The sequence below is a fragment of the Bison bison genome, unplaced genomic scaffold, assembly GCF_000754665.1.
Source record: "Bison bison bison isolate TAMUID 2011002044 unplaced genomic scaffold, Bison_UMD1.0 scf7180017864184, whole genome shotgun sequence".
In the NCBI taxonomy this organism is placed as follows: Eukaryota; Metazoa; Chordata; class Mammalia; order Artiodactyla; family Bovidae; genus Bison; species Bison bison.
In genome coordinates this window covers 2,833,234-2,852,223 of record NW_011494756.1, presented here as the reverse complement: position 1 = coordinate 2,852,223, position 18,990 = coordinate 2,833,234, and the positions used below count along the sequence as shown (strand labels likewise).

The following is an 18,990-nucleotide window of genomic DNA, read 5'->3' as shown; positions in this document are numbered from 1 at the left end:
TTGGGCTAAAGTTTCCTGACTTGATGGTTGAAGCGGTGGCCAGACTGGGAGCTGGGAGCTGGGTCTGTGTCTCGGGGAAAGCCTCACTTGGTTGGTAGACCGAGTTCAGCTGTGTTCCTCAGGAGCTTTGCGCTGTAAGCTGATCATTTGTCGCCAGGGACATCCCACCTTTTTAACTCACGGCATTGTTAGGAGAGCAAAAATGTAGAAGAAAGACAGTGCTTTCAAAACGTGCAGGAAAACTGACATCACTAACAACTGTAGGTAAAGGAAGCGTCCCCATTTGCCAGAGGAGTTTTCAGAGAAGGTTAGCCAGGGGGCTGCCTGCCCATCTGCCACCCGTTCCGAGCCTTATAACCACCCAGATCTGAGCTGGCAGGCAAGCGCCAACAAGCGCAGACACCATCACTGGGAAAGGAGCTCTGGGGAGAGACAGTCTCCCCCTTGGAAGGCTTTAAGTCAAGGCACTTTATTTCCTGAGAAAACTTAGATTCTTCCTTGTGGGAACTGTTGATGGATTTGGGGGTTTTAATTCTTGGGGCAGAAGATGTGACAGGAATCAGGCTCCGAGCATCACACAGGATGCTCAGAGTACACGGGAACAGTGCTCCTTTGAATCTTCACCTGAGCTGTTTCTTCTTTGTAATCCTGTGAATTGAAATGTGGGACTGGCACATATTAAACAGTGATTAAAAGAGAGCAGGGTATACAGTATACAAACAGGGTTTGTATACTATTAGGGACAGAATCTGCCTCTAGCAGAACCCAGGCATGGTTATACAGATGGGAAACTAGTCTTGCGACCTGATCTGGCCTGTGCGTTGTGTTGGGAAATTGGTCTGGGTGGGTAGAGAAGTGATTTTGTCTGTTCAGTTGGATGCCCAAATAGGAGGTGTGAACTGCTGGACGTTCCAGACTGCCTTCAGCATATAATCTTGTTGTTCAGTCACTAAACGTGTCCAGCTCGTTGTGACCCCATGGACTGCGGCATCCCAGGCCTCCCTGTCCCTTCCCCATCTCCCGGAGTTAGCCCAGTTTCATGTCCATTGAATCAGTGGTGCTATCCAACCGTCTCATCCTCTGCCACTCTCTTCTCCTTTTACCTTCAATCTTTCCCATCATCAGGGTCTTTTCCAATGCGTCTGCTGTTCACATCAACTGGCCAAAGTATGGGAGCTTTAGCATCAGTCCTTCCAATGAATATTCAGGGTTGATTTCCCTTAGGATTGATTGGTTTGATCTCCTTGCAGTCCAAGGGACTCTCAAGAGTCTTCTCCAACACCACAGTTCAAAAGCATAAAATGTAATCTTAAGGCTATTTTTTAAATATCTATGCTATGTTCGTTTGTCTAAACACATGAAATTGGCCAGATTGGTAGACATCAAAAGACAGCAGATTAAAGATAATAGGAGTCAATTTTAATTTGCTTCCATAGGCTTCCTGAAGTGTCACAGGTCAGGTTCCCTAGACGCAGAGCCTGAGACAGGATTCTCATATGGGTGTGCTCTCAGGGCGACCTGCCGGGGTGCAGTGGGTTGGGAGAGAGAAGGGGAGCTGAGCGAGAACGGGGTGTGAGCTGGGTTCTAGCTCCAGTTCCCTTCCACGGAGAGTTCTGAGACATGGATTGCACCACAGAGTAAATCCTGCCTCGAGGTAAAGGAGCCAGCTCTTGGCACCCCCTTATTATCTACTAATTCAGCAGGGAATGTGTGGCCCCCCTCTCCAACCACGAGGGTGGTTCTCACTGTGAGCGGCCAACACGCCCAGCACCGCGGGGGTGGGCGCACCAGTGCATTAAAGGTGACCTGGGCAGGACCCCAGCTGCGCCTCCTTGGAGGTTTCCGGCTGGCTCTTTAAGGCTGCGTGATGATACTTATGTAAAGGAAAGGTATGCTGAGAGACCTTGTTACGGCATGCTCTTCAGATGTTCCCTGGGAAGAGGTAAGAGGAGGTTTGAACTCGCCCCAAACAAGTGAAATATGCCTCATAGCCTCAATTCCCTTGGCTGGAGCTGGAGCATAATTATAGGATAGAAAAGACGTTTTTTTTTTAAGCCATTTGGCAAATATGAAGCAATCCTTAAATTCTCCTGTTGCTGGGAGATTATGAGTAAGAAGAAATCCAAATCAGATCTTTTGCCCAAAGCAAAGGAAGAGATGCTTCCTATGGCCCCCCACCCCACCCCATGATGTAGTGTTCAGAAATCAATGTTACGGGTTTCTCGGTTTATTGTTCTTTGACAAAATCCTTGGTGTGTTTTTATTTTTCCTTTGAGTGGGCAACTTGCCCAATTAGCCTCTCGTCAAAGAGATCTCTTTTTTTTTTCCCTTCTCACCTCATTACTTAAGGTGGAATAGAATCAAGCTGCCTTGTGCCAAGAAATCCTCTATAACCTGAGTTACTGATAGCAGAAATAAGGAAAAAATACTAGTTCTATCTCTTCTTTTTTGATTCCTATTTTAGAAAGAACTATGTTTTTTATAAGAAGTTTGCACAAGATCAACTAATGGGGTTATGTTTTAAGGTATGATTTGTGATACTTTCCAAAACGATTTGCATCAGGCCTCCAAATTTCCACATCTCCTGATTTTTTTAAGTACTAAGTGGAACATTTGGTTAGTTACCTGATTTCCCATGTTTGATTTCCTAGAAGAAGCTGACCATCCAGAAGGATCACTAATGATTGAAGTCAGAGTTTGGAGTTGTCCATGTTTAAGGGTTCCTGGACACATTTGAGATGCTTTACTTATGAAGGGCAGCCCTGGATGCTGGCCTCAGTGCAGTATTGGGATCAGGCACTTCCAAATGCCAGTGGTTGCCTGAGCCCCTCTACACGTTGGGGTCTGCTCTTGAGGTCTGGAGATCCGGGGGAACCAGAGGGCAAAAGAGATGTGCAGTGCTGAAGAAAGAAACTGATTCTCTACAATTCTCTCCCTGTCCTTTATCAACCCACAACTTCCACCACAGTTGATTATCATTATTAATCTTCACTGCAATTGCAACCACAAGAACAGAGGAAAAGTGTAGCAGCCCAGGGTGAGACACTCCGTAGCTTGGCATTCTGATGTGTGCTGGTTTACCCAGGCTACAGGAAGCCCATCCCATAAAGGCTGATGACTGCACCCCTCTCCTCATCCAATCCCCCCTCATCACAGCTGTCCATTGGCAGTTCTCTTTGTCGATATCTCGATTACAAGATGGGAGACATGGAAAGAGAAAAGTGATGTTAGACAACATTCCTTGTTAGCTGTTTCATAAAAGAGGTTTTAGGTAAAGCCAAGGGTTGAAACCAGTAACTGTCAGGTTTCTGGATCACTGACTCTCAGTCTCATTGTTCAAAACCTCTTACAATGGAAAATTTCAAATATAGGCAAAAGCAGAGAATGTCCCCAGGATAGAGTTTAAACAATTAGCAGTTCATGTTAGTTCACGAATGTTGTCTCATCCATCCCTTCGTTTTGTTCTTCCTTCCCCTAGATTATTTTGAAGCAAATCCTAGACAACATTTAAAGAACTAGATTGAAAATGTCTTTTTAAAAAATCATTCTAATAACTTAGACTCAGCCACTTAAATTAGGATCATCTTCCGAAAAGCAAAGGAGAAGACAGTCCACCAGGGCACCCCATGTGGCCAGGCAGTGAAATCAATCTGCTTAGCAGCTGGGATTTTGCATCGTGTGGTCCTGCTCACCCTTGCCTTGACCTTACCCTTTTTCCACGCGTGTCTGTGCCCTCCCGGGGGCACCTCCGTTGAATCAGTCCTTCAGTTGGAGCTTCACTGTAAGTGCTAAAACAGCAGGTCTTCTGCCTGTCTAACCTTAGAGTGGAGAAAATTCAATCTAAGTGTAAAGAAGTCTCTGCGTCCCCTTTGAGATAGCGCATGGCATTCTTAATGCCATTCTGCCTGACAAACGAGATGGGTCCACGCGGACCCAGGAGAACAGAAAGACTGGAGGCTTAAGAGACTAATACAATCTTGATTTTTCGACTTCCTTTCCCGGCACAACCCTAGGTTCTGCCGGGAGCAGATAACCAGCTAATACGATCATTTGTAGATGAAAATATATGAGGCATGATATCATAACCAGATCCCAAAGTTTAATGGAATAAAAAGAAGATCTACATCTTATGACATGGACCATCACCCAGCCAGCTGCTGGATAAGATCGAAGTAGGAAAATGGAACCCTAGAGTAAGAATCAGATAGCTCCTGGCAGGTGAATTGGACATGCTTGACGTTGTGTTACACCATGAACTGCAAACAGTGGCTGCCAAGAACCTTCTCTTGGTTATTTGTTCTCTCTTCTCCATTAATAATTCAGTGTCCATGGGGATATCAGATTGCAGGCCTATGAGAAAACCTTCTCACACCTGGCTTGCTCTGCTCCAGGAGCCAGGAAGTATTTACCTGAATAGTTGTTTTTTTTTTTCCCCTCCATTACTAGATGAAAAGCAGAAGTGGGAAAATCAGAAAGGTAGAGTCAGATCATGCTGTGCCAACCAATATTTAATTTGCCCAATTTTCAGAATTTGAAATGCGGGCTATTTTTCTGTGATTTAGATAAAGGCACTTTACAGTGTTTACTAAAAGACATATGTACTTGAAAGTGTCCAATATAGAATTTGCCTGGGTGGTGGTTTGCATGCCTGTCCTTAAATATTTATGAGTCAGTAATAGAAATTGCACAAATTTGTTAGAGTGCAATGCACTGGTTCAATTTGTGCAATTTCCCCTTTTCGTTTTTTAAGAGGCGTTAAGAGAACAATGTTCCATTACCTTAGAAAGTAAAAGATTACAAATGAAGAACACTGGATTACGCGGAAGCAATTAAGAAAATAAACAGGAAGCAGAACAAATGAAATTGATATTTGAGTAGCTCTGCCTATAGTTGCTTTACCCTTTATATTTTCTGACTTTAAAGGCATAGAACTTTGTTTCTGAAAAATGAAAATTGCTGCTAATTTCATGGAGTCCCTTTAGTTAAGACTTTTAGTGTTTTTTTGGTCAAGTCAAGGCTGTGGGCCATTGCAAATTTTTAAAAACACCCTTCGTCAAGACACTGCCATCTACTGGAATACTGTCTTAATAAATATGCAAATCTATGATGTCTGTGATGTTGAATACTGATCCACCCCCAGGTAGCGCTTCCCTTATGGCTCAGCTGGTAAAGAATCCGCCTGCAATGTGGGAGACCTGGGTTTGATCCCTGGGTTGGGAAGATCCCCTGGAGAAGGGAAAGGCTACGCACTCCAGTACTGTGGCCTGGAGAATTCTGTGGACTCTATATAGTCCATGGGCTTACAAAGAGTCGGACATGACTGAGCGCCTTTCACTTTCACGCCCAGATAAGGTACCTCTGTTCAGTGCACAGCTTGCACCACTGTCTGTAGCTGTCCTGACATAAAGGTTGACTGCAGTGTTTTCCATTGGCGGTCCATCTTTTTCAACTTTTCTTTGAGTTTTCATTTTTCCAAAGAAGTTAAAATTCATCCTTAAACAATGGGTTCTTTGTTTTGAATACATAGAGCTGCAGACTACTTTGTGCCTTGCTGCCCTTTGAGATTTTTTCCCCTTCTTCCTGCGCCAAACCTTCCTCAGTCCTTTTCTCTGTTCCTATACACCGTTGTCCTGTAGGTACCATGCTCTGCCATTCTTCCTCCCATCTGTGACCTCCATCAAGCCCTTATAGTTGAGACACTGTGCTCCCAGGACTGCTAAAGTAGTGTCAGTATGGAGAGGCAAGTTTCAGTCTTCCTTTCAAGGATCTGAAGAGGGCTGTGCCTTTCTTTTCTTCCATTTCTGTGGTCTCTCTCATCTTTATTTCTACTGGCTTGCAACAGTGTTCTGTGTGTGGAGCCCAGAGCAGTCAGGAAGGAGATGTAAATCTACGTCTCTGTAAGTAGACATCCTTCTTTGACAGATCACACACAGGGGACATGTGCCATGTGGCTCAGGCACCACCTTCCCTCCTGCTCTTCTAATCTGGGGTTTTCCCTCAATGGTCTCTCCATAGCTGTTACTAGAAATATCTCCAGCAGTCCGGGATTGACCTCTGTGGAGGGGGCAAGCCCTGGTGGACAGCACAGCAGCCCGGGGCCCGTCCACATTTCACGGGCATTACAGTGAAATGGGACAAGGGCTCTTGCGTCACTGCAGGGAAGACTGAGTTCATCTGTGCTCTGCTCACCTCGGCAGAGGCTCGTTGTCCTCGTTCACGTAGCAAGTCGGCTTCCTGCGGGAGAGCCGGCTCCTTCCACGAGCTGACATTTCACAGATCTGGACATGCAGGTCCGCTTCCGTGGTTGTGCCTGGCTCCGGCTCCCCGGGGTCTGGCCTCCCTGTCTCCACCACCGTCGACAAGGCCTGGCATTGTGCTCCTTGTCCTGAGAAGTTTCCTGGCTCAGCGGTGGATGAATGCTCGAGTTGCAGCAACAGGCATTGTTCCTTGAAAACTTGGTGTTAGGTTATACGGGGTAGAAGCCTGCCTCTAGGATACACTTAACTAGAAGTACTTTTCAGAGAAGAAAATTTAAAAACATTACCAAAATGTAGTCTTCGTAAAATACCCTACTTTTCTTCTACAATATTTTAAACAGTCTTTTTCTTCCATGACTTTCAGCCTTCTGCAACTGAAGTCAACTGATATTAACGGAATCAGATTTTAGATAACAATTTCCCTTGCCCATGTCTTTTACAACTGTTTCAGTTAAATCATCCTTGGCTTATTCTTGAAAAGACTAAGAGTATCTTTAAAAAGAATTCCAAACTGTAAAACTTAATCATTTTTTAAGTTTTAAAAAATAACTTTTATTTTCAGAGACTGTAGGAGGCCATAAAGAAGAAATAATAACCACTTATAATCAATCCTGCTACCCAGAGGCAGCCGCTGACTGCTAGGTTGGTTGTGTGTATCCTGGCTGAATTTTTATCTATTCATAGATGTATACTTTCCTATCAAAACTGGATCCTACCATATGTACTGTTTATAATCTTCTCTTTTACCTAGTAATGTATTTAGAACTTCTTTTCATATCAGTAGACATAACCCAATATTATTCTTTTTAATATTTGCATGTGCCCTAATTTATTTAATATGTCTCCTTAATTATTGAGTATTAAGGGCTTGGTTTTGTTTTCCCAAGTTGTTGCTAATATGAACAATGCCAGGATAAACTGACTCAAGAAACATGCACAGTTTTCAGGCTTTTCTATGAATTGTCTAATTGATTTTCAAAAAGTTTGAATTAACAATTTTATTAGAAGCTAATGAGAGAGAGAGAATATTTTAAAGGTCTTTGATTTATCATTAAAAAAAATTTTTTTTACCAACTGGAAGGTTAAAAATTATATCTCATAGTTAAGACCTTTTCATTTATTGATTTCTGGTGATATCAAGCATTTTGTTCATGAGGAGGCATTTTTATTTGTTTCTTTTTTTCAACTTTTCATTCATTGTCACGTTTTTCTGTCTGGTATTTGGTCTGGGTTGAACTTCTTGTTTGATTGTTGATATTGATTTTTTTTTATTATGAAAAATTTTAAAACAAAGCAAAAGAAATAATACAATAAACCACCATATCCCCACCATCCAGGTTGAATAAATATTTGTTACACTTATTTCACCAGTCTTTTTCTCCTTATATTTTAGATCACATCCAGGCATGACATTCACTCTCACATTCTTTGAGATATCTATCTCTAAAAACTAAGGGCATCTTCTGCAATACCATTGCACACCTTATAAATTAACAACATGTTTGATTGGTTTATAATTGCTACGGAGGTTCAGTTTGATTGGCATTAGCCAAGTATACAGCCATGTCAATGAGGAGGAAAAGGAACCACATCTTGGCTTTCTTATCACCTCCAAAAATTAAAGAAAATAGGGGGTCTGTATGGGTCAGCAAATGATGGAGTGACTGGCTCTCCATCTGCCCACAGTCCCCTTTGGATACCCACTGAGTCTGCAGTGCCAAGTCTCAATCTGTAGATAAATGTGATTGCTTCAAGTTTTACTCACTGCAGTCCTTCTTTCTTTGAAAGTGCGTGCACCCAACATGATGAATGACCGGCTTTCTCGGCCTAGCCCATGGGGGTCATAAGAGGGCTTCTCTCATGCACCCCTTTTCAGCTTGAATAGGGAGCGTGCTGTTTCAGATGTTCGGGTTGTCCTCAGGTCAGAGACTCGCGGTTATTTCTCATCTCAAGCACTCTGCTCCACCCACGTCCCCTGACCTGCCGCCCAGGGTTCTTTTACTCAAATAAGTAAATAAATAAAATTACTTAAGAGTAAGGGTCCTCGGGAGGGACCGTGTACATGAATACCATTAAAACCTTGTGTTCTTTCATTTTACATTACCTTTTTAACTGACCTCAAAGAAGTTATAACAGGGAAACTGGCAGTGACTTTTCTATCTGAAACGCTGATATCTGGGCCCATTTCAGAAGAAGCAGCTAAGCAATCTCATCCAAAACGAAATGAAGGTCCAAGGGAGCAGTTAGGATGACCACATAGCTTCTGAAGTGACATATAGATCACCATACTGCAGCAAAAGGACCTTACCAAGGTTGCTCAAAATCCTCTTAAAAAATCGGTAGAACTAAGCAGTTATTATATTTCAAATACCATCATTTTATAAATAAGTTATAAAACATAGAGTTACATAAACCTATGCACAAGAAATAAGAAGCATCCCTTATTATAAATTATTAGCAAATACCCAAGGACAGTACCATTTGAGAAAAAAATAAGCACTCCCTAAAGAAAATTGCATTAATCATGAAAATTAAGTTGGAAATGAAATGTCATTTGATCATTTTTTTAAATGGCATATGTAAAAATAAAGTGTGGTGGTGTTTTTGTAGTTGTGAGCATAGTTTCATGCAAGCTAGTCCAGCTTCTCAGAGAGTTTCTTCTGACCTTAAAGTATTTGAGGAAGTGTTGAGAAGATAGTTACAACTAATTGAGATAGTTCCCCTTATCTTCAAATAATTCTTTCTTTTTCGATATGTTTGAAAGCTTTTTTAAAAAAAGAAACTACGATGCTCTGTGTTCTGTGTCAATGACTGTAGCCTATTGTTTGTTGGCAAGGTCTCAGTTTTATTGAGAGAAAATGTTTCCGGTTTGTTCTCATTTCCTTTGGTTTCATGACCTATCAGTGGAGATTCCATATAGAAGTTGCTGGGATCCATTTCAGTCTGCAACATTCATATTTCACATGGTCAGAAAGTCCTGGAACTAGAGTAAGATTTATTCTGGGAAGAATTTAGCCCGTCGGCCTGTCTCTGCTTGAGGCTTCCGGAGGCATAGAGGATTGTGTCCTTGACTAGTGCCAGCTGCTCATTTCAGAATATAAACGTAGCGAGTCACTCTGGGGAATATATGTCTCAAGGTCTAAGTAATCCAGTAATTCAAGGTCTAATTAATTAAATAATTCATTAATCTGATTATCTTTAAAATACCCGTAGAACAGTTGTAGACAAATAAATGGAATTCCAGTTCTTAAAAAAAATTAACCTGATATATCAATGCAGAAAACTAGTAGTTCAGTGTCCTGACCTGCGAGCTGGGGCTGAGTGGAGACTGAGGCAGCGCTGTTACCAGGAGGGGCTTAGGGCCATCTGGCGAGGTGGCCCCGGGGCAGGTGTGTCCTGGGAGGCAGTTTGTGGCTGCAGAGAGAACTTTGCCTCCCACAGAACTTTTCCACCCCAGAAGGGGGCTTCTGGCTCTCCTTTCACAGTATATAACTTCTCCAAAATATGTAAGTCATATCATCTGGTCTTAAAATTTCCTTAAAATACAGCAAAATAAAAATTAACTAACATTCTTTTGGACATATTTTACCCAGCTCTTGGGGAAAAAATCCAGAAGCCCTGTTACGTTACGTGACACATAGCTGAAGAGATCATTAAGTACTTCTACCAGAAAATAGTGGCTTGGCTTCCCTGGTACCTCAGGCAGTAAAGAATCTGCTTGCAATTCAGGAGACCTGGGTTTGATCCCTGGGTCGGGAAGATCCCCTGGCGAAGGAAATGGCTACCCTCTCCAGTACTCTGGCCTAGGAAATCTCACGGACAGAGGAGCCTGGCGGGCTGCAGTCTGTGGGGTCACAGAGTCAGACACAACTAAGCACCTAACATTTTCACTTTTCCACTTGAAAATACGTCATCTATTTATACTGATGGAAGAAACTTTTGTCTATGTGTGGATTGAAGGCAGACTATCCCTTCAGGATGACTTGCCCAAAACTCTTACATTGAATAGAAATAAATAGATTTATATTCTATAAAATAATCCTGAAATAAGTAGATCCTTATAGATTCTGAGGGCAAATTCATTACAGAGCAGTCTTTTTTTCTTGCTTAATCATTGTTTTCTATTTGCTATCCCCAGGCTCAATCCTTAAAGTCATTACTATTTCTTTTAGAAGGAAAAAATTTATTTCTTCTCGGTTGCTCCTTTAAAATTACAGTGCCATTTCTAAGCTTGAATTTTTCCTTAACGCTGTCTTACCTACTGTATCCATCTTCTTTTCCTGTTCCTTTCTGCTTTGTTTTGCTATCATAATGGGAGTGAGAATTCCCGGTAACTTGTTGATTTCAGTGGTGGCCCACAGGGACTGGTTTGTAAGTAGCTGGGTCTTCTGATTTGCATGAAGCTGAGTTCCCTGTTGGCATTCATATGTTAAAGGTGGAAATATTTGTGCCACTTAGCAAAATGTATCACTATTTAGGGCTATAATCTTTTATGGACTCTTTGATTATTTGTTTTAAATCTTTTCTTTTTGCAGCCCTGGGCTGTTGACCTCACAGCCCATGCCATTGAATGCCTGAAATTGTCCAGTCACAGTAACACCAGTGCCCTTTCATGTTTAACTCTTCGATTTTCTGCAGGAGAAAAATCAAAATATGCATTCATTGTCGTTTTTAGTTTTGTCCAGAAAAAAAACTTGAATAGGACAAACATTTTTTTCTTTTCTTTTTTGTAAACATTAGTATTATTAAAATATTTATTTATTTAGCTGCACTGGATCTTCGAGGCAGCATGCGTGGTCTTTAGTTGCAGTACACACGCTCTTTTAATTCAGTGGCTAAGACTCTGCATGCCCAGTGCAGGGGGCCCAGGGTTTGATTCCTGGTCGGGGGACCAGATCCCATGTGGCGCAACCAGGAGTTCACATGATAGAATGTTTTGTCTTTTCTAAGTGACATAAGCCAGGAAAAGTCATGGAGGAGTTGGACAGTTCTAAGTCTATACCAGCAGCTTCCAGATGCAGTGTCTCAGTATTCATCCAGTATCTATACGAGGTAGCTTGTCTTGGAGTGACTTGTCATTGTGTGAGCCCAAAAGGGAGATGAGGTGGTAGATGGTGATGTTGTTAATTGAGAGTAAGTGATGATTCCTTCCCCCACAAGGCATTAGCTCCTCTACCAACTTTTTACCAAAAATATGAACCAGAAATACATCATTTTCTGGATACCTTTTGCCTTTTTTCCACTTCCTAAACTCTTTCTGTTGGAGGGGCTTTTTCGCAGTGAAATGACTAAACGGAGTTGAAGGGAGAACTGTGCAGCATTCACAAGCCAGCTCCTTTTCTTCTGGAAGAACAGTGACCATCTAAGCAGTTGAACAAAAGTGCACACGTGCCTCAGAGTTGAGTACATTATAAAGTCTGCAGTTCATTGTTTTCCTTCCTGAAAAGTGCAGACCCGGTTCATTCTGTGTTAGGCAACCTCTTGGGCCTCCCCTCTCTGGCCACCACCCTCTCCCACCATCCACAGACCCTGCAGCCTGAGCGAGGGGCCAATTTGTCCACCGCAGAGCTGGGCATCTGCTGAGAGCAGATGGGCTTCTGCACTTTGCAGACCCTGTGAGGCACAGAAGGAGAAAAGGGGCTTAAGGACCACCATCTCCACATTCTGAGAGTGGCAGTGCTTGGAGCTAAGCTACAAGTACAGTGTCTTCTGTCCTCAGAGCACCGGCAGAGTTAAAGACGACCAGCACCGTTGTAGATCTAATCCCGTTAAGCCAGCCCATGTTATACAAGGCACACTCCCAAGTTTAGTTTTCCCTTCCTTCTCCTCCACCTGAAACATGGTTGCCAATCTAGGAGACTGCAAGATGAATATACCGATGTCAGTGTGGCCGTATCTCGAGCTGAGATAGAGGTTTCCGAACACCTGATGCCCTTCTTACGCCTGCCTCTTCGTTTGGGCGTAATGGCAAAGATGAGCTTGCCCTGAGAAGCAGTGGGTGTAGGCAGCCGGGCATGTTTAGGATTGCAAAGTTGTAGGAACGAGGACCCCTTCCAGGGCCCGAAACTGGGTTCTTGTCTAACACGTGGAAATGAATTGTCCGAGGAGACACATGTAATGACAAAGCAAGAGATTTTATTGGGAAAGGGCACCCGGGCGGAAAGCAGTAGGGTAAGGGAACCCAGGAGAACAGCTCTGCCGCGTGGTTCACAGTCTCGGGTTTTATGGTGATAGTTTCCGGGTGGTCTTTGACCAATCATTCTAATTCAGAGTCTTTCCTGGTGGCGCAGGCATCGCTCAGCCAAGATGGATGCTAGCGAGAGGGATTCTGGGAAGTGGATGGACACGCGGTGTCTCCTTTAGACCTTTCCCGAACTCTTCTGGTTGGTGGTGGCTTATTAGTTCCCTATTCCTTATTAGGATCTCCTGTCATAAAACAACTCATGCCAATGGTTACTATGGTGCCTGGCCAGGGTGGGCCGTTTCAATCAGTGTGCTTCCCCTAACAAAGTGATCAGGCTTGGCTTGCAGAAGTTTCTTTAGAAAAAGAAAGTTTTCTTTTCTATAGAAAAGGGGCATATCTTCTCTTCTAGAGAGAAGTAAAAGTTAAAATCATTTCCTCGTGTTCTGTTTCTCAATTGAAAAAGCCTTTCTTTGGTTCTCTGGGATCCTGCCTACTGAAACGGTGCTCCCATCCTCCCTCCACACCCACTCCTTCTGCTGTCTCTTCCTTTTGTCCTGTTTGTTCCGAGAAGAAGCCATGATTCTGTATTGTTCATGCATTCCGTAGACGTTAAGAGATCAAGCAAAAGGCAGTGTAGCCCAGCTTAATGGGCAAGGATGCAGAATGCAAGGCCCATGTGCCTAAGTCCAGATCCCGTCTCAGCTCATGCGCATGGGCAGCTACTTACCTTCTCTGTACCTGAGTCTCTTCATCTGTAAAATATGGATGATAGTAATAACAATGGTCATAACCCTATAGGGTCCTTGTGAGGATTCAGGGAAGTTAATACACACAAAGCACTTTAGAGCAGCGCTAAATACTTAGTAAGTGATGTGGTGTTAGTTGCCATTTTTTATTGAGCATGTACTAAGAACTTTGACATGAAAAATCTTACTTAACCCTTTGAAAGTAAAAAGAAAGTAAAAGTGTTAGTCACTCAGTCGTGTCAGATTCTTTGTGACCCCATGAACTATAGCCTGCCAGACTCCTCTGTCCATGGAATTCTCCAGGCAAGAATACTGGAGTGGGTTGCTCTTCTCTTCTGCAAGGGATCTTCTGACCCAGGGATTGAACTCAGATCTCCGGCATTGCAGGAAGACTCTTTACCATCTGAACTACCAGGGAAGTTCCTACTTAACCCTTTACAGCTCACCTATAAAGACGATATTTTAAAAGCTCTTTTCCAATAGTGAAACTGAGTATGAGGGAATTCACACTAGTGGTCCCGTGTTTTGAACTCTGCCCTCTCACTGTTGAGGATTCAGTCTCTGATCGGAAAACTAAGATCCCACAGACCTCTTGGCGGAGCCAAAAAAAAAAAAAAAAGTAACTGAGGCTAGAGAAAGATTGTTGACTTAGCAAAGTCACTTAACCGTTAAGTGACCAATATGGAATTCAGACTCAGATCCTTCTGATTCCACACTCAGTGCTGAACCACAGCACTCCCAGTGTGCATGGATCTGAATGCCGAGCATTGCAGAGCGATCTGGCCTGAGACTGATGCTCTGTTAACGAGGCATCTTCTCTCTCTAGATAAGATCTTACACCAGGCTTCAGCTGCCTTGACTTGCTGAAGTTTCTCCATCAATTCTTTGCCCCTCACGTTGCCAGTCCTTTTGTGCTTTTCCAGTATCCAGCCTGACTCCCTTCTAATTCTCCTCTCCCTCAGGAGAAATCTTTTCTGTACAGAATAAAGCTGGCCTCCAGGGTAGAAAATTATTTGGAAGGCTGTTTCCCTCGGCAATTGACTCAATTTCTTCTGAGCAGCTGGGTGGTAATAGGGCTTCATTCCACACCTGGCTGGAAATCTGAAGAGAACACGTGAAGATGCAGAGCTAGCAGAACCTAAGATACTCTTCCCAGCATGTAGCGTGGCACCCTCTGCTCTGTTCACCCCCAGACCTTTGGGGTTGGTCAGAAATGTTGCTGTGGCCTTTACCTGACCTGCTGCTTAAACAGGTTTTCAACCTGCCTGTGTTGAGGCCACCTTGCAGTGTCGGCCACCAGAGTCACCATGTCCCATGTGGGCTGCTCCTCTGGCCACCTGACTCATGTTCTCCAACTCGCTGGACAGAGCGTCCTGAAACTGAAATCACATTTCATGCGCCCTTCCTTAACACACTGGCAGGTTGACGAAGCTGTCATCCCTGCTTGCCGTGAGTCCACCCCACCGTGGCTCTAGCCTCATCCCCTTTCGTAGATTGGCTTTGTTCTCTCATTGTGCAGGGGACATGTCCCCCGCCCTGTCCTCGCCCCTGGAACCCTGACAGCGCTACTCTCCATTCAGCTGTGGCTTCTGCAGCTGTTCCTGTCCTTCCAGGCCAAGCCAGACCCCCTACTGCGACCCCACGCCCCTCTCTTCCACAGCCTAGTCTACTCGGAGTGCCCACGCAGGTCTTCGAGCCCCTCTGCTGTTTGCATCTGTAGCCCGCTTTGCTGATGTTATCTTTCCAGTGCCTGGCACACCCAGGTACTCACCAAATGGTTACAGCAACACTGATGGAAAGAAGGCAATGCATACCTTTCTCTGTGGCAAAAAAAGGTGATATTCCTAGATACCCTGAGGGGCCCCTCTTGGGATTCTTGGTGTCCCCTAAGGTAGCGTCCGCATTTCAGACCAGACAGTTGCATGAGCCTCCTGAACTCTCAAGTGCCAGGCTCATTCCAGTGTAACCAAGGGCACATTGCCTGATCTTTCCCCTGTGTCCTTGGGCCAACTGGTGGTTGTTCCCAAGTGATGTTCCCAAGTGACCTGTCCACCCGGATGTGAAGGTGTCATTGTCACCTTGTCTAGAGGCTTCAGAGCTAAGGAGGAGGGAATCGTGAACTCCCACACTCTGGGTCTGACCAACAGTCCTCCAAGGGCTCCACCTCCTTAGAAGTTCTTTGATGGTTAACCAGTCATCCCAGCAGCTCACTGGGATGAGCTGGTGGGATGAGTCATCCCATCCCATCCACTGACCCTTCATTATCAGAGCAACCTTTTCTTCATGCGTTTTATACAAGGAAACTTTATACTTTTTGTTGATTCGTAAGGAAAGGGTAATTAACTTATGCTCCCCTGGGGGCTAGACAGAGATACAGATACAAACAGCTTATGTTGATTGAGCACTTACTGTTTGCCAGACACCGTGAGAAACACACTCAGTGGACTAGTTTGCTTAGTCCTTGTTAGTAGGTGTAGATCTGTTCTCTTTCCGCTTTATAGAAGAGAAACGAAGGCTCAGAAAACGTAAGTGACTTGTGCAAGGTCACACAGCCATCAGTGGAGGACCTGAAATCTGGACCTAGATCTGCTTGCTCTCGAGTGCACACTCCTAGCTCCCACGCTGCTTTGCCTTCCTCGGGTTTTAGGGTCACTTGCAGGTTATGAGATGTTTGGCACGAAGCAGCATGTCTTCCCGCTCCCCATCACTGACTAGCCTGTAGCCAGGTCACTTTCTAAGCCTATTTAAACTGTTTTGTGTTTAAGATGTAAATAAAAAGCGTGGCACACAAAGTTGCATCAAGTCTAGCCTAATAGTCCTGTGAAGTTATATTGTTAATTGTGTTTTACTTTTAAAAGATAGGTATGTCTTCCATTTTTATTTTGATGTTTCCTTCTTAACGTTTAATGAGTTACCCATGGCTGTTGAGCATGTTTAGAAAAGCAGTATCAGTCATGGGGGTCCTAGGCTTGTGTGCCCCCAGATACATTCCTTCCTCTGATCTACAGTTTTGCAGAAGCCTGATCCCTGCTGGCTGTGTGCCTCTGACTTTTCAGCCAATCAGAGCCTTTGGTGGGGTGAGGGGCGGGGTTTCAGAAAGAGCCTGGGTATTTGCCTTCCTCCCTGTCTGCCCCCTGCAGCAGCTGTGGTTCCAGCTTCCTGCTAGGCAGGCTCACCTTGCCTCTGGCTTCCACCATGTGACCTCTTCCTTTTGTCTCTCCAGCCTTAAGATGGTGGTGGCTTCCTGCTCCTCCTATCTCTGGGCTGTACTGTCTTCCTCTAGGAACCTTCCACTCCTGTGCACCCAGTTCCTCCAGTGAAATGTTCTCTGTTGTAAATACATAGGGCTTTCCTTTCTCCATGCTGGACTCTGTTGTATGTTCCAGTATTCTCACACGTGATTGCAATGCGGTTTGTTTTGGAGGCATGGAAGATGGATGATGTGATTGGGTTAAAATCCTCCGATTAAAAGAAGCCAGAGTGTTTGTGTTTACTGTGACTGAGGTGTTAGGAGGGCAAATATCTGCCCGGGGTGTCTGGTGTCTAGTTCTGGCTGAGTCACTAGGGGAGTTTAGAATCACTCAAGTCAGAGCCTCAGTTTCTCGGAAAATCAAAGTGCTCCTCGGGGTCCTTCCCGGCAGCCCCATTAGCTGGCTGTAATTCCTTCCACACCAAAAGAGTTGTAGGATGCACACTCGAGTCCCTGTGGGGACCAGCGAGTCATTTCCGTGAGTGCGGTGGGCCCTGACTCCAGCCATCTGCCCTTCTGAGACGGGCCGTTGGTCCCCCAGGGACCAGGGGACAGCATGTGGGTGAGCTGGGGCCGCTCTGTCTCCGCCCTGGAAAGAACCTCAAACGGGCTTTTCTGACCTGACCCAGGAGGTGTGTGCTTACTGAGGCACAGCACACTCAAACAGAGCATATAGTGCAGAAGTACAATATACCGCTCAGCTGTCCTGACTGTGGGTCTAACAGTGTTTCAGAGATGCTGTTTCATATGTTCACCTTAAGTGTAAAACCAGTAGGCAGAGTATACAGATGGCACTTGTCTGATGTAATATATTTTATCTTTCTTCATTTTAAGCACAATCTTGTATTCTCTAAACACCATTAAAAAAAAAAAAACTTTATCTCCCATTTGTTTGTGTGTATGCATATATATTGGGGGCCTGGGTATCTTAAATAACTGATTTACTAAACTTCCCTCCTCCTCCCCCACCCCCAGCCCTTTGATTTCAGAAGATACCTTTAGACAATCACCATTCACCTCCAATTCAAAAGACCTGCTGCCCAGTGAATCTGTGCTTCACGGAAGAATATCAGCTCCAGGTATGGAAAGACTGTTGCTTTTGCTTCTGCTATTGGTTGCTTGAAAATTACTTTTCTGAAATGCGTGGACTTTCAGATATGTTCAGCTCATAGGTTCAAGGTATTCATATGAAGCTTGGTTTTTGAAAAGAGGGAGAAACTCAATTTAAATAGCCACAAAAGTTTGTTAAAAGAAAATGCAGACAGTAATAAGGCTATTCTTTTTTGCTGCAGGAGCTTATTGTTCTTGACCAGCTGATGCTTCATTCGTAGAGTGAATTCCTTTGAAAGAGCGAAGTATAACCTGGAAATAATCTGCTGTCAACGTTGTCAGTATTTTAGGCAGGCAACCGGGAAGATAGACGAGGGCGAGGGCAAGACTGCTAATCGCAGACAGGGAAGGTCATGACCCCGGGGGAGTGTGGGCCACCACAAAGACCTCTTTGGTTTCCATGGCAGCAACACAGCTTGTTAAGACGGTCTTGTCACCCAGATATCTACTCTCTTCTTAAAGGATCTGCATAGATCCGTCTCCCTCTCCCTTTTGCCACCTCAGCATCAGTGCCCAATTTCCTCGTCGTGCTTCCTTTTTCATTGCCCCCTTCCATAGCAGAAGGACAGATGTGTTTGCTCTCCTCTTACCAACAAGCTGGCAATCCCTCAGGGCTTCTGTGTGCCCCCTTAGCGTTGTCATGAAATGAGAACGTTTGAGAACCCCTGTCCTGGATCCTGCCCTCCCTACCCACTCCCCGTTACCATCCCAACACCAGACCAACAGCCAGGAAACTTTCAGCTCCCGGAAACTGAGAGAATTGCAGAAGCTCTCGGTGGCCTCTGCACCCATCCATTTGTCCAGGAGAAACACACAAGGCCGTGTGTTTGCAGAAAGGGCTCACAGCAGGGTGGTTGGCTGGGAATTCCCACAAGAGTAAAGTCCAGGGTCCCCCTCACATGCAAGGAACCCATGTCATGGATGCAGACGGCTGCAGAGCTGAGCGTTTTTCATTTCAGAAAGAGCCGAGTTGCATCTTCTGAGACTGGCTCGTGGTTGTTGGAAGTGGTTCGTGACAAACCATGGGGAAGAAGCCACTCTTTGTCATTGTTTAGTCTTGTGGTGGCAGATCTATTTCTCCTCATCTCCAAAGGGTCCCGGTACCTGCAGGCTTGTTAGCCTCTCAGGGCTATTCAAACGCCATAAATAACATGCTTACACAAAAACATATTACATAATACCTGGTTCTAGAGGTGGAAAGAAATTCTGCTTAGTTGATGTCTTCATTCTCAAACAGGGGCTATTTGAACTACTGTTTACTTCCCACAGTGTCATTTTGAATAGCTATCTCCCCGGTCCCCAAATTATCACCCTGCTGTTAAGTTGATGGATTGTGACTTTCTAATGTCAAAATAACTGCCTAGGAATTGCCTGTCAGAGTGCTGTGACCCATACAGCTAGCATCCTGTGATGTATATACAAGCCCTGCATTGCTGGCTTAAC

General features: G+C 44.4%; 1 protein-coding gene across 1 annotated transcript in view; it reads left to right on the top strand.

Annotated features, from left to right (window-relative positions):
- ZNF827 (zinc finger protein 827) overlaps positions 1-18,990 on the top strand; it is a gene marked incomplete at its 5' end in the record, with an annotated part of 157,663 nt that overhangs the window by 68,718 nt on the left and 69,955 nt on the right. The window contains one exon of the mRNA XM_010843699.1: positions 17,413-17,516. Within this exon, the coding sequence (XP_010842001.1) occupies positions 17,413-17,516 (104 nt within the window). The remainder of the gene's footprint in view (positions 1-17,412; positions 17,517-18,990) is intronic.